This window comes from Hoplias malabaricus, chromosome 15 (assembly GCF_029633855.1).
Source record: "Hoplias malabaricus isolate fHopMal1 chromosome 15, fHopMal1.hap1, whole genome shotgun sequence".
Classification (NCBI taxonomy): Eukaryota; Metazoa; Chordata; class Actinopteri; order Characiformes; family Erythrinidae; genus Hoplias; species Hoplias malabaricus.
In genome coordinates, this window is record NC_089814.1 from 21153872 (window position 1) to 21168213 (window position 14342).

Sequence of the window (14342 nt, forward strand, 5' to 3'; positions counted from 1 at the left end):
TTATGGAAATAGAATTAAAATTGTTATTAAATAATTTATTGAATGAAGATTTGAGGTAAATTAATAGCCAAAAACACAGTCTCCAAAGGGCCACCTTTTGTACAGCTTTAACGCCGCAATTAGCATCAGTTTTCACTGTTAATACTTTATTCATGTCCTTCTTTCCTTGTGCCCGTCAATTAAATTTAGACTGCCATCTAGAGGTCTATTTACAAAGTAGCTACCTTCACATTAGATATATTCTGGCGTGTCATGTTAGGATTAGGATTGAAAAAAATATTACAAGCTAGCTTTATATTATATACAAAAAGCTGGAATAATTGCTCATTCCACTAAAGTATTTGTATATTGGAGTCAGTCTATGACATGTAGGGGTTGTGTAACTTGGTACACTATAACAGCCTATTTATAACTTGACTGAATCGTGCTTGTAGCAGGACTTGGTAAGCACTAAGGCTGGAAAGTTACTAAGGCATGGTCACTTCTGTAAGGTAGGGTACATTACTTATATCCCACATATGCTTGACTTTACTGCTACATATTTTGTATAAATAGATTTAGAGCTTTTAGGGTTTGTATATTTTTGATAACACAAATTGCTAATGACCAAAATATAAAAATAATTTTCTGTATTTTTCTGATTTTTTTCAAGGTCTGTCTGAATGACATTTGTCACAGTATAACAGATGGTATGTTTATTTGTCTTTCTTGTTAATGAAGGCATCTGTTTGTCTGTAATTTTGTGTTCCATACATATAAATGATACATCCTAATGAGAATCAGGGCCTATTAATAAAAGATGGTTGAATGAGTAATTACTGAAGCTCATGATCTTCAGATTGTTTAAGGTTTACTTGCGAAGATAACATTTGTCCATTTTCCACTACAGAGCAGATACAAGAGGTCAGTTCCGAAGCTTCACAGACACTGTGAGAGCTGCTATAGCAAGCGCTGTAGAGCTCCAATAGAGGTCTCTGTGTCCTGCATGGTCGTCAACTGCCGTCTGCTTTGTGGCGCCACATTTCACATGTGCAAAGAAGATGAGCACACATTGTTGTGTCCCAACGAGAAGGTGCCTTGCTTCAATGCCCACTATGGCTGCCCCTTCACCATGAGTCGCTCAAAGCTAGCCAAGCACCTGGAGGTGTGTCCTGCTAGTGTAGTATGCTGCTCGATGGAGTGGAACCGCTGGCCTATTGAGGATGTAAAATCACCTCTGTGCCAAAATCTCCTGAAGAGTGACCAGGAGCCCCAACCTCTGGACCTATCCATGGCTCTCAGAGATCAGAAACACCTCTGTGCTAGACTGAAGATGAGAAGTTTCTTTCCAGAATTAATGGATGAGCCAGAAGAACCTTTACCAACAGAGGAGGAGGTGAATGTGGTAGAAGATGTTTTTAATGAAGAAAGGGGTGCAATAAAAGGAATTAAACAAATGAATGGAACAACTGGTGGTGAAATCTTAAATTATGGTCCTCTAAAGGCTGCAGCAGAAGAGCCTGTTGAGAATGCCCAGGATTGGACCGTGAATACAGAGAAATACAACCTTTTTGAGAAGATGTTTAATATGAAGAGAGGTGGCTGCAAGCAGGCAGGGGAGGAAAGCAAAGAGTTGAAAGCAAACAAGGAGAAGAAGAAGGATGTATCGAATTGTCCCACTAATCCCCATATCCAAGCACATCAGCAAGAAAAGTTTAAAGTACCAGCCAAAGAAGGAGCTGTAATAGATGCAGCTGAACCAGAAAAAACAGGCTTTGCTCCGTGGCAGGAGGGAGTCTTGGAAAGACTCAGCAAAGAAGTAAATCCAAGAGAGTTCAACATGTACGTAGTACACCATGGACGCATGCTGCTCTCTTTTGGCCAGATAGAAGCTTGCACACCCAAGGAGAAGGATTTTGTCTATGGCAGCCTGGAGCCAATACCGGTTCAAACCCTGCGTTCATTTAGTGTTCCCGTCAGCTACAGACACAGACGTATCCAACTGAAGGACCCCTCTACCCGGCCGCGTACTGAGCACAAGAGTGTGGACACGGTCGATTTGGGGGTGTCTGAGAAGGATGCTCCAAAAATGGATGAAATGTTTGGAACCTTGCTGTGTGCTGCTGAGGTGGAGATAAGAGGTCATAAGATCAGTGAAACTGTAGCAACAGATGGACTTTATGTTGACATAGCTACTCAGACGTATGACTTTGACAAGGCCCCATTCAAATATAATGCCAATCTGGCTGATATTACAGTGGAAAGGGATCTAAAACTGTACCTCCAGACAGATACAGAGAGTGTCACTCTTAGATACAACAAATCCACCTCTGCATTCAATTTCCTTTGTGGCCATTTCTTCAGACGTGATGAATTCCCCTCACACTACAAGAATGTCCACTCAGATATCCAGTCCTGTCTTTGTGGCTGGTTTGAGCAGAGATGTCCTCTGGCTTACCTGGGCTGCACATTCAGCCAGAAACACCTACAGCCCTCCACACACAGAGCCACAGTGTCCTATAACCAGGACCTCAGCATTTTCACCCTCAGGCCTGAAATACCTGTGTCTCTTACGGATCATTCCCAAGTGGTCACCTTACAACAGATGCAAGCTAAACATGAGGATTGTCTCAGTAACCTTCCTTTTGAGGTTCTGCGTCATATTGCCAGCTACCTGGATAGTTTCTCTCTTTCCCAGCTAGCACTTGTCTCCAGAGTTTTCCGAGAAGTCAGTGCCACACTGCTCCAGGAGAGAGGGATGGTTGGTTTGAAATGGAGGAAGAAGATATACTCTCATGGTAGAGCCAGATGGAAGTCATCAGTTGTAAGTGATATTCTGATGGGCACTGAGTTAACACAAGCTCCATTAAAACAATAATTAATTGACATACTAACCTAATTGCAGAAAAAAAGTTGAGGCATGGTGTACATTGCAAAAAAAAAAAAAAACAATATTCTGGGATTTGTTCATTCTCTTGAACCTTTATTTAACTGACAAATTTAAAAAAATTTTACTGACCAACTTGTTTATATTTTGTAATTTTAAACTAATTTTGCAACACACTTATTTGGGAAAGAAACATATTTACTCTTTATGATGCACTGTAAATATTTAGTATGAGATAGAAACAGTCCCATCTGGCATTTGCATTTGTCTAAAAAGCCATGCTGTTATTGCTTATGAAGAATGAGGCCTCGCAGTGTCTTGCTGAAATAACCATGGAGTTCCTGGAAATAGACGACTTTGCCAGTAACACGCTGGATAGACAATTTCATATTTGGTGCAGAGAATTTGACATGTGGTTTTCCCAAAATAAGTTGAAACATGAACTCATCTGTCCAGAGCACTTTTAGACAATGAGATAAAGAACTTGCAGCATTTCTTCGTAAATTGATAAACATTTTCTCCTTGGGAAAATAAAATTCCAACTGCATTTCTTAATGCACTGGTGGACTTTGCTAGGTGACAATGGTTTTCTGGACTTATAAGCCCATGTGGCTATATTTATCACATAATGGTTTCTCCTGCAATGCCCTCTGAGGACTTAAAGGTGGTGTCTGGCCTTCCCTGAATTCTTTCACTGCAAGCTTGCATTGAGACATGTGCTTTTTGAAATGTTTGACAATTTTCTCAGCATATTTGGCACAAAGTAATGAGCTATGAACCATCCTTGCTTGCCAAAAATGTCATATGAATGATCATTTTAAACAATTCATGTGACATTAACTATTTTACCTGCTTAGTGTGGAATGTTGGAACACTGGAAATCTTTTCTTCATGCCTTTGTCAGTTAAATTGATGTTCATAGAAATAAACAAATCACAGATTATTTTTATTACATTTTACAAATGTTACAGACTTTCTGGAAATAGGGCATATATATAATATTACATATGTGTAAACTCAATAGTAAGACTGGGTTTAACCTCCTTAACAGTATGATTGTAATTTATGATTTTATGATACATTTTATTAAGTAACTAAGCTATTCTAACATTACTGTGGCAAATGAGGAATTATTGTTGACCTGTAATTCAAGAGTAAAATGTCAAGTTTAAAATCAGACTAAAATTCTGTCTTCTTTCTTTCACTCTGAGGTTTGGGAGTTCAGCAGTTTGTTCAGCAGAGTGGGCAGTTGGTGTGTTGGTGGCTCCCCTTCCATGGCTGAGCATCTTAAGCAGTGTCCATTTTACCAAACGGAACCAAAAAAAGTGCCCTTCCCTTTGCCCAGCATGTGGGAACACACTGAAGTCTCAGAGGAGCGGGAAAGTCTAGTAACACTTTTTAAGGGACGGAGAAAAGTTTATTAAAATTTCATAAATGTAGGGTTTTTTGTTTGTTTGTTTGTTTTCTCTGTGCATTTTCATAGTTATATTTAATACCAACGAAATAATTATAATTATACATTAAAATTCAATGTTTTACACCATCAGACAAAACCTTAAAATTACATTATTGTTTGTTTATTCCACCCTTTAAAAACATCAAGGCAACAGCGTCCAGTGTCCACTGATGCAGGACTAGAGGACGAAGAACAAAAACTTTGCAGCAACAGATGAGCTGCTGTCTCTGATATGACATCTATAGGTCATTTTCATGTTTTGACTGATCAGTATATATGTCACAACATCTGTTAAGTACATCCTCATTTTTCAGCATGAGGTAGAAGACAATGTGTAGAAAATTAGAATTTTTCTCTTCGGTTAATTATTTTTTCAGATATTATGTAAGAAAAACATTGGATATATTCCTACAATCTTTCAAGGATAAAAGCTTTAAGTGCTGCCTATCTGATATTGACAAAAGTCCACCAAGCCATGCATATATGTTATTTCAGTCCCATTGTATAAAATGTCTGAGAAATCTATTTTTCATTTATCTTACATGTAATGTAATGTATTAAAATGAATTAATGGTAATGGTAAATGGTAAATTAATTTTGTAATGTTATAGAATGTTTTGTATGTCTACTGTATACATAAAATATACAATCACAAAGGTCATAAAGACAATTGTGCATCTGATCTTCTGCATGTAGTGGTTGCTAAGTTACAGAGAAATCCTTTTTTTCCCTAAGATGTCATTAAATACAGGAATATGAACAATCTAAGTGCTAAAGTGTGAAAATGTGTATATACTATGATTTGTGGGAAATTATATTAAAATGTGTCTCCTAAAGGATTAAAAAGAACCGCTTAAGAAGAACTTCAGGTCGCTCTTTGCTGTGTTTACTCTTTACTGTGTAATTCTAAATCTCTAGACCTGTAACCTGATTCTGTCTTACAGAGGTCACACTGTTCCTCCACCATGCAAACTTCAATCTATTTTTAACTTTCAGACACACTAGGGACATTAGTACTCTCAGTTTTGGAGTGACTAAGCTGCACACAAGCAAGGAGGATTTTACACACTGGTAAGATGACCACTTTTTCTGTCAATATTCAATATCTTTGAATTTGTTCTTGGTGATGGACATGTAACTACTTATATTCCAATTTCTTTGCATTGCATGTTGGAAATTTAAGAATGCACTCTACCGTTATGCAATGTCTTATTTCAAAGATGGTTGCTGGGTCCAGTTTGTCTGTGAATGTTGTTCCATTTTCATCCACATGGGGGAGAAGTAGATAAACAAAAATCAGTTTCCTGCATAATTTGTGAAGCAGTGTATCACGCGAGGGCTTCCAGAAACCCTTAAAGTTACTTTTTTCCCCTATAGATCCTCCTCTTCCTTTCCGCTGTGACCCGGAAACTTATTTTATGAGACCATTTGCTGCTTGTCCAAATACCAGAGGCGTCACTCAGGAGTATTAGGGCTGTAATGATAGCCTCAGTTCCATCAGTAGTGCGCATCATATTGATAAGGGATCAGTTGTCCGATTTCCCCAATTACTGCTTGTTTTCTCCACCATTCTTCCTGCTCCTTTCCTTTCCTTGATTCCTCCAGCTTGTTCCAGGGTAGGAAATGAGCAGTAAGAAGCGAGGGGGAGGACAGGAGGAGTAGCAACATTTCTGGAACCACCTCATGTATTGCTACTTGACTTCACCTTCACATTTTGATGTATAGTATCTGTTTCAGATGATATGCATTCAAGCCCCAAGTAACTGATATTGACTTGTAAACATGGTAAGTCCAGAAATGTCTAAATAACCACATAAAATAACCCAGCTGTTCCAAACTATGTTTTCACACATTTTCTTTGTCAATTACCTTAGGTCAGGCAGAAGACTCCAGCATCCAAGTTGCACAGGCACTGTGAGAGCTGCCACAGCCGGCGTTGCAGAGCTCCCATTGAAGTCTCTGTGTCCTGCATGGTTATTAATTGCCGTCTGCTTTGTGGAGCCACCTTTCACATGTGCAAAGAAGATGAGCATGCATTGTTGTGCCCTAATGAGAAGGTGCCCTGCCTCAATGCCCTCTATGGCTGCCCCTTCACCATGTGCCGCTCCAAGCTAGCCAAGCACCTGCATGTGTGTCCGGCTAGTGTAGTATGCTGCTCGATGGAATGGAACCGCTGGCCTATTGAAGAGGCTGACCCTCCAGAGTTCTACCAGAATATCATCAAGGAGAAATACACCCAGGAGCCACTTGACTTGTCCATGGCTCTCCGGGACCAGCGGTGCCTCTTCCAGTCTCTTAAAATGAAAGCTCTTTTTCCTGAGCTTGTTGAGAAGGTTGAGGAGGAACCTTTGGCCAAACTTGAGGGAGCAGTTGGAGGAGAAACAAATGATGTGGAGGCAGACCCTACCTTCATAGACACTGACTTATTAGATCCTGAGCTTGAGGAAAGACCATTAACCCAAGAAGAAAGAGAGGCATTGGCTAGGGATACCAACATCTCAGGTCTCGGAATGTTCAACATCTGGGAAAGCATGTTCAGCATGGAGCTCAGTGGTTGCAAGCAAACTGTTAAATCTCTGGGTACAGACCCTCCATCCGGTAGTAATGCATTCAAAGCACAAACAAATCCAAACAGGCTGGAGATCTTAACAGAGGAACCACAGAAAGAACCCAAGGAAGGCAATGCATCTTTAGACATGGTACAATTCAATCCTTATGAAATAGATGAGCGCAAGTTTCTGATAGCAACATCTTTGTTTGCTTGTGATACGCGCCCATTTAAGAAATTCATATACGGGAACCTGGAGCCCATGAAGATAAAAACAGTGCGGACATTCAAGGTACCCACAAGCTTCAGCGCAAGACCCAGTAATATTCGCAATCCAGGTCGTTACAAGAGGGTTAGCAAATCGGTTGATACATCTGAACTGGAAGTTGACATGGACAACCTGCCAAAATGGGACGAGGTCCAAGCGTCCCTTTTGTGCTCGTTGGAAAAAGAACAGAGGGGGCACCTGATAGCAGAGTCTAGTTCTTCAGATGCCCTTTTGGCAAATGAGGGAACTCAGACTTATGATTTTTACGCTGCTCCTTTCAAAGCAGATGCCACTCTGGCGGACATCACCGCAAATACGGCCTTACAGCTTCATGTCCAAATTCAAACTGAGAGTGTCACCAACAAACACAACAAAGCAAGTTCTGCATTCACATATCTCTGCTGCCATTCATTCAGACGAGATGAGTTTTCCTCCCATTTCAAGAACGTTCATGCAGACATTCAGAACAATCTGAACGGCTGGTTTGAGCAGAGATGCCCTCTGGCTTATCTGGGCTGCACCTTCATTCAGAGACGGTTCCAGCCTTCTACACAAAGAGCTGCAATCTCTTACGACAAGGACCTCAGCACTTTTAAACTGACACCTGAGGTGTCGACTATGCTTTATGAAGGTGTGAGGACAGAGGCCTCTGAACGAAAACGAGCCCGGAACCTGGATGCTTTTAGCAAGTTGCCCTTTGAAGTTTTAGTAAATATTGCTAGCTTTTTGGACAGCTTCACTCTATCTCAGCTGGCTCTGGTGTCCCGGTTAATGAGAGAAGTCTGCAGCACATTGCTGCAAGAAAGAGGCATGGTCTCATTGAAATGGGAGAAGAAGATCTATTCTCACGGTGGATGGTGTTGGAGAACTAGACACAAGGTCAGTTTATCACTGGAAATCTGAGGTGAATATGTTTTCTCCAAATAACTCAATGGGGTTTTAAAAGGGTGGTTGTTATTGCATAATGGGAAGCACCATTACCTTCTGCATGACAGACAGGGGATAAATTCCTGGCCTTAGTAAACTCATTATTCTAGACCAAGAAGAATATTTAAGAAAGACACACTTAAATGACATAAGTATAAATGTAACAGAATACAAATCAACTTAACGTGCTACTAACAGACATTCTAACCCCCCATTAGGTTTGGCAGTTCAGCAACTTGTTCTCCACCGTGGATAACTGGTGCTTCGATGAAGTTCCTCCAATGTCTGAGCATCTTAAGGACTGCCCTTACTATCAGATGGTGAACAGAACAGAACCTGTCCAACTAACTGCTGTTAAAGAGAGCCTTATAAATGATAAGAAGACCCAAAGTCTAGTATCCATGTTTTTAAAAACATAAGAAATGCTTTCACTGCTCTGCCTTCCCTTAGATACTAAGCCCATGGATCACCAAAAATTATTTCTGCCTTGTCATAACTTTGTACTCTGGTTCTAATGAATAAAACTGAATTTTGCTTTGTCAATTCTGTCCATCAGTTTGACTTATGTTATTAAGCTATGTTATTGTACTAATTCAATTATTGCTCTGATATTCACAGAATTCCAACTTATTTATATTAACCACTGAAATATTTTGTTGTGCTGATACTGGACAGCACAGTATCAAATCAGTTTATTTGCTGTGCATTTGTGTAGTCATTAAAATCATGTATTACTTTTTACATTTGCCCTGGTAACAAATAGATTTTGCTGACTTTGGCAAAGTGCTGAAAAAAGCAGAAACAATCTTTCTGCATGAACTTGCATTTTCATCTCTTTTTTTTTTATTATTTCTTCCTATTTTGAAGAGGAATTGAAAGAATAGGATTTATTGCCTCATTGCTCTCTCATGGCAAATAGAGGGAGGTGAAGACTTAAATTGTCTTTAAATCCACATAGAGATACGGGTGAGTCTGGAGTGTCTACTTTTTTTTTAACTATACAAATGAGATATGACCTATTTGTGTTTTTAAAATGTATGGCTATGTAAAAAAACATGTGTCTAGATTTTGTTGATTTTTAGTTTATTACCTTATCTGAACACAATAGCTGTCCTTCATATTGTGCAAAAATTTCCTGATGAAATAACCCATAGAAATGCTCCAAAATGTAATATTTAATAAATTTAATTAATAATATGAATAAAATATTTTTATATTGACTTCCATTAAACGTTAAGAAGATTTTTCTTTCTTCTATAAAGTTACTGTTTTGGAGATACATGTTTTTCTTTGGAGAGTGACGATATATAAAACCTTGCTATGGGGCTGATGTTGAACTCTGAGTTGGTCACTTAATGTCTGCAACTGTGTTTAGATAAGAATGCCACATCCAGCTCGTCTCTTTGCAGCAGTGTGTGTTTGTGGACTGGTCTCCTTTAGTCTGGGTCAGCCGGACTGCAGACTACAGGACGGAAAAACTGGACAGGATGGAGTTCCAGGGAGAGATGGCTGGCCAGGACAAAAAGGAGAGAAGGGAGATTCGGGTAACCCAACTTATATTGCGCAAATGAATTGGTGGAACAGCACAGTTCTTGTTAATATTATTCAATAAATGTTGCGTAAATTTTATATAGCCAAAGTTAAATATATACAATCCTCCAAAGGTTTTTTTTAGTATTGTAGTAGTATTGATTTTAAGATCAACATTCATAACAAAAGTTTTAACGTAGTTTAATATTTAAAGTAATATATCCTTAGTAAATGAATAGAAACTCTTTTACATTGTCAACAGGAAAAAGCACTATATATACATTTGTAAAAGTGTTGACATTTTTTAAATCACAAAACATAGCCTTCAACCTAGGCTGCATAAATTTGCATACTATCTTTCAAGTAGTTTCTCCAGTCACATTTATATTTGTTACTTGTGAAATGGTGACTGATGTACAAAAAAAATCATGTTCCCATTAATACACCTGTACTGTGTAGTGTGCTCAGTTTTAAGATTCAGAAAAGCAAGAATTACTGAATTAACACCAGTATAACCTGATATATTTGTGGCTAAGTTTGTGAACCCTGTTCTCTCAGGTTTGCAGGTGCAGTTGAGTAAAGAGGCTCTAGCTGCGTTTAAAGGACATGAGGGTGAGCAGGGTCCTGTAGGGGACATAGGGATTAAGGGCTATCAGGGGCTCCTTGGCCCACCAGGCCCTGCTGGTCCCCCAGGTCCTAGTGGAAGTACAGGATACACTTTTGGGGGTGATAGCAAAGCGGCCTTCTCTGTGCTGAGGACCAACAAAGTGTTCCCCAGCTACAACCGGCCAGTCACCTTTGATAAAGTTAACATCAACATCCACAATGACTTCGATCTTACTACAGGCCAGTTCACCTGTAGGATTGCTGGGGTTTACTACTTTGTGTTCAGTTCTGTCTCTGAGGATAACCTGTGTCTGAAACTAAGGAGTAATGGTGCCACTCCAGTCAGCCTTACCTTCTGTGATTTTAACCAGCGCAAGATATCTCAGGTTGTGTCCGGAGGAGCCGTGCTGGAGCTTGCCGAAGGGAACAAGGTGTGGATAGAACCTGTCAAGAACCCAGATCGAGAATCCTTAGATTATAACAGAATGACCACCAAATCTGATCACTCTGCTGTTTTTAATGGGTTCCTGATCTTTACTACTGGCTAACTCACTAAAGTTCATTCTTAGAATCCAGTGCCTGTACTTAGAGGCTAATCATACACATACAGCATAAAATATATCTTAGCAAGTAAAATCAATCAGAATATTTACATTTTATAGTAAATTTACATTTATGGAATTTGGAAAATGTTCTTTTCTTGACTATAGTTTAATATTATGGTTTATGTTACAGTAGAATAATGTCTTGTTAGCAGTCTGCCCAAAGGACTCTTATTGGTGTGGTGTGGTGTGTTTACCCAAGCACTCCCATTCACACACACATACAAACACCAGTGGGCAATATCAAACAGCCACTCCACATGCCAGCATGTATTTATGGATTAGATTCATAGGCAGAGACCTGAGATGAGAATGGAACTCAAGACCCTGAAGCTGCAACATTACTTGTTGCACCACTGACTGCCTAGCATGCTACACCAACTGTACAAAGAAACTGCTCTGCCCATACTGTGAGAAAATATGAAATTAGAAATATACTTTTAAACCTAGAATAAAATGTAAATAATTGTTTGATATACTTGCAATAATTTTACAATAGGAAATATCAACTACATTTAAGTTGATTTCACTTGCAAGAATTCTATTATGGTCAATTCAATACTTTGCCTTTATATCATCAAGACAAATGTAAATGTATTTGTAATAAGCATTCTGCAATAAAACCTTTTTGTGAGATATGAGTTGTTCATTTCTGTGCACCAAGAACATAACATGAATGATATGATACGACATAACACACAGGGATGAATACGGGTAGGAGAAAGTTAACCATTAACATTTTCATTTTAGATGATGGAAACAATGGGGGAATGCAAAAATTGTTCCATATATATTAGCAAGATGACAAAACCCATTGGTAAACAGCAACATAAAAAAAACATAACAAGAAAACCCAAAAATCATATAGAAAAACATAATAAAAGCTTGGGTTAACTTAAAATTTAAAAGCAACTCGAAGTGATTAACCTTGATTTGTTTGACTCATTATTTTGAAAATGAATGCATTTTTAGGGAAATAAATGTGCTGCCTTTTTATAAGAAGAAATTACTTACATGCAGCTATTGTAGTTATGTAATTTTGGAAGTTGGACCACGCCCTATACCCTTCAAACTCATTTTATTTCCATGTTAGACAAACTCACTTCTAACTCCGCCCTGTCTCCACCCTTTTCTTCTTTTGCGTTCACCTATACAATGGCATCACACACATTCCTGAGCTGCCCTGACCTCTTGCCCAAAAATAATCAATCTCTGTTCAACTCTTCGTTTCAGCCTTCAAATAGCAAATAGATGGATATTAGAATTTAATTTGATTTAATTTAATGTTGTGTATTTGATTATTTTTTGCTCCCTGTAGCTGTTAGACTGATAAGTGCAGAAAATTTGGAACAACCCCAAATGCAATCTCTAACATTTTGCTAAATCTATTTAAGGGTAACAATGAGAGGAACATTAGAGGTTTAATGCAGACAGGATGGAAGCACACTAATGCTTATGTTTGGGGCCTATTCATAAATATTGTGTAAATAAGGCTGTTGTATATTAGCACTAGGTCTAAGAAGTGGTATTAAAGCAGAGCCGTGAATGTCAGCGTTATTACAAAAGAGGAACACACAGCCGTTCATTCAATTGGCCAAAAGCGGTCACATTTGATTGGCTGCAAACTACCGAAGCTGCTGAGTTTAGCTGAATCTTACAGAGAGCAGCTCAGTGGATCAACCTGTCAACATGCTGAACTTTGGGCTTGTTTTAGGAGCTTTGCTCGCAGTTTATCAATTTCCAGTAGGTGCTCCAGAATCATGTCCTGCTGGAATTCCTGGTCTTCCTGGTGTCCCTGGTTTTCCTGGACATGATGGCAGAGATGGTGTGAAGGGGGAGAAAGGAGATCCAGGTCAGTGCTATGTTGGTCTATTCAACATTCATGCACATGCTTCAAAGACTGAAAGGTTTCTGACTTATAATGCTAACCAGATATGGACAGTGTGGACAATACTCTTTAAAATGAATTGTGACATGTTGGAAGTGTGGCCCACAGGCCAAAATTGGCCTTTGATTTTGCCCCCTGAAAATAACCCCAAACAATTACCCTTCACAACTTCATAACTGAGAGGAAGAGTTTCTTTTAATATACAGTTGTAGAGCCCTGGTCACAGGACCAGTTTTGTTGGTTTTCAAAGTGAGCACATCTATAGGAAAACATTTTAATGTGGCATTTTTTTTGTAAATTGTAACGCATACATTTTATTGAGTTTAAAATATTAGGAAAAACGTGTCATACATTTCTCTGTTTATATGTCACATATAAAACATTTATTTTTTTACTTTTAGACAATGGTTTGTAATTTCTAAAGTGTGTTCCATGTTGTTGATTTTAAATTATTTACCAGTTTTATAGAATACTGTGTCAAATTGATATCTAACTTTTTCATGCATATTCTATTTTGTCTCTTTGATGTTTTGACCAACACTTTTTTAAGTTTCGTAAAATCATTTTTTCATTTTTTTAAGGAACTGAAACTGTTCGTTCTATGGTACTATCCCAAACTGCAGTTTTATGAACTGACCACTGTTCACCTTTTCCATGTTACTGAAAATAAAAACAGCATGGTGTGTGTTCATCTCCACAGGCCGCACTGTCAAACTGAACAAGGATGCGGTGAAAGGGCAGAAAGGGGATTCTGGCTTCCCGGGCCACTCGGGGAAGAGAGGCATCCCTGGAGACCCTGGCCCACCCGGACCCCCTGGCCCACCCGGAGGCAGAGGAGATTCCAGTGATTCCAAACCGCAGTCTGCTTTCTGTGTCTCCCGGGAAACTGTGGCTCATCCAAATCCTAACACACCCGTGCTCTTCAACAGGGTTATCACTAATGTCAATGACCACTTTAATGTTACTGAAGGTAAATTTGTGTGTCACATACCTGGCACTTACTACTTTGTTTATCATGCGACATCTCTGGGAAAGACCCTGTGTGTGGCTCTGATGGTCAATGGAGAGAAAAAGGCCACTTTCTGTGACCACAATTACTCCACAGGGACTAACTACCAGGTGAGCTCTGGGGGCTTCGCTGTGCACCTGCAACCCAACAACAAAGTCTGGATTGAGACCAGCGCTCAGAACGGCATGTACGCAGCTGAAAATAAAGGCAACTCTGTCTTCTCTGGGTTTCTGATTTACGCACATTGAGAGGTTGTTTTACTGTTTAAAAATATTCAAAATACATATAGGCAACACAAATCCCACCTAGACTCAAAACATGTTTTAAATGTATTCAAATTCTGTACAAACAAGAATTCAAACTTTTTTCTGTCACCAATAAAATGCTTCATAACAGACTGAATACTGCTTTCAGGTTGATTCTATCGTAAAATAAGAGTCTCTAATTATTGGGAATTGTGGGAAAGATGATGTTTATGATATTATAAAAATATTTGCACACAAACACAATATGTACAAACAATGACGACCCTTTTAATGAGTGACATCATATACTATAAGATGCACACACACACAAATTTTTCATCTCCATAGGAAAGCATGACATGAGATGAGACACCCCGTAGCAGCTGTGCAGGAACTT

The 14342-nt window shown here is 39.0% G+C and overlaps 4 protein-coding genes across 4 annotated transcripts; all 4 read left to right on the top strand.

The window, feature by feature from the left end:
* The first annotated feature begins 474 nt into the window (after positions 1–474).
* On the top strand, positions 475–4301 carry fbxo40.2 (F-box protein 40, tandem duplicate 2). The gene is made up of 3 exons (XM_066645282.1): positions 475–486; positions 890–2803; positions 4078–4301. The coding sequence occupies exons 1-3, from the start codon at positions 475–477 to the stop codon at positions 4288–4290; spliced, it is 2139 nt and encodes a 712-aa protein (XP_066501379.1). The 3' UTR covers positions 4291–4301.
* Positions 4302–5971: 1670 nt separating this feature from the next.
* Positions 5972–8585, top strand: fbxo40.1 (F-box protein 40, tandem duplicate 1). Its single transcript, XM_066646536.1, has 3 exons — positions 5972–6107; positions 6197–8017; positions 8284–8585. Exons 1-3 carry the CDS (start codon positions 6105–6107, stop codon positions 8482–8484), a joined length of 2025 nt encoding a protein of 674 aa, XP_066502633.1. The 5' UTR covers positions 5972–6104; the 3' UTR covers positions 8485–8585.
* A 346-nt stretch (positions 8586–8931) lies between these two features.
* On the top strand, positions 8932–11428 carry c1qa (complement component 1, q subcomponent, A chain). Its single transcript, XM_066646082.1, has 3 exons — positions 8932–9031; positions 9441–9609; positions 10154–11428. Exons 2-3 carry the CDS (start codon positions 9447–9449, stop codon positions 10747–10749), a joined length of 759 nt encoding a protein of 252 aa, XP_066502179.1. The 5' UTR covers positions 8932–9031; positions 9441–9446; the 3' UTR covers positions 10750–11428.
* Positions 11429–12419: 991 nt separating this feature from the next.
* c1qc (complement component 1, q subcomponent, C chain) lies at positions 12420–14096 on the top strand. The gene is made up of 2 exons (XM_066646088.1): positions 12420–12655; positions 13392–14096. Exons 1-2 carry the CDS (start codon positions 12493–12495, stop codon positions 13946–13948), a joined length of 720 nt encoding a protein of 239 aa, XP_066502185.1. The 5' UTR covers positions 12420–12492; the 3' UTR covers positions 13949–14096.
* The last annotated feature ends 246 nt before the right edge of the window (positions 14097–14342 follow it).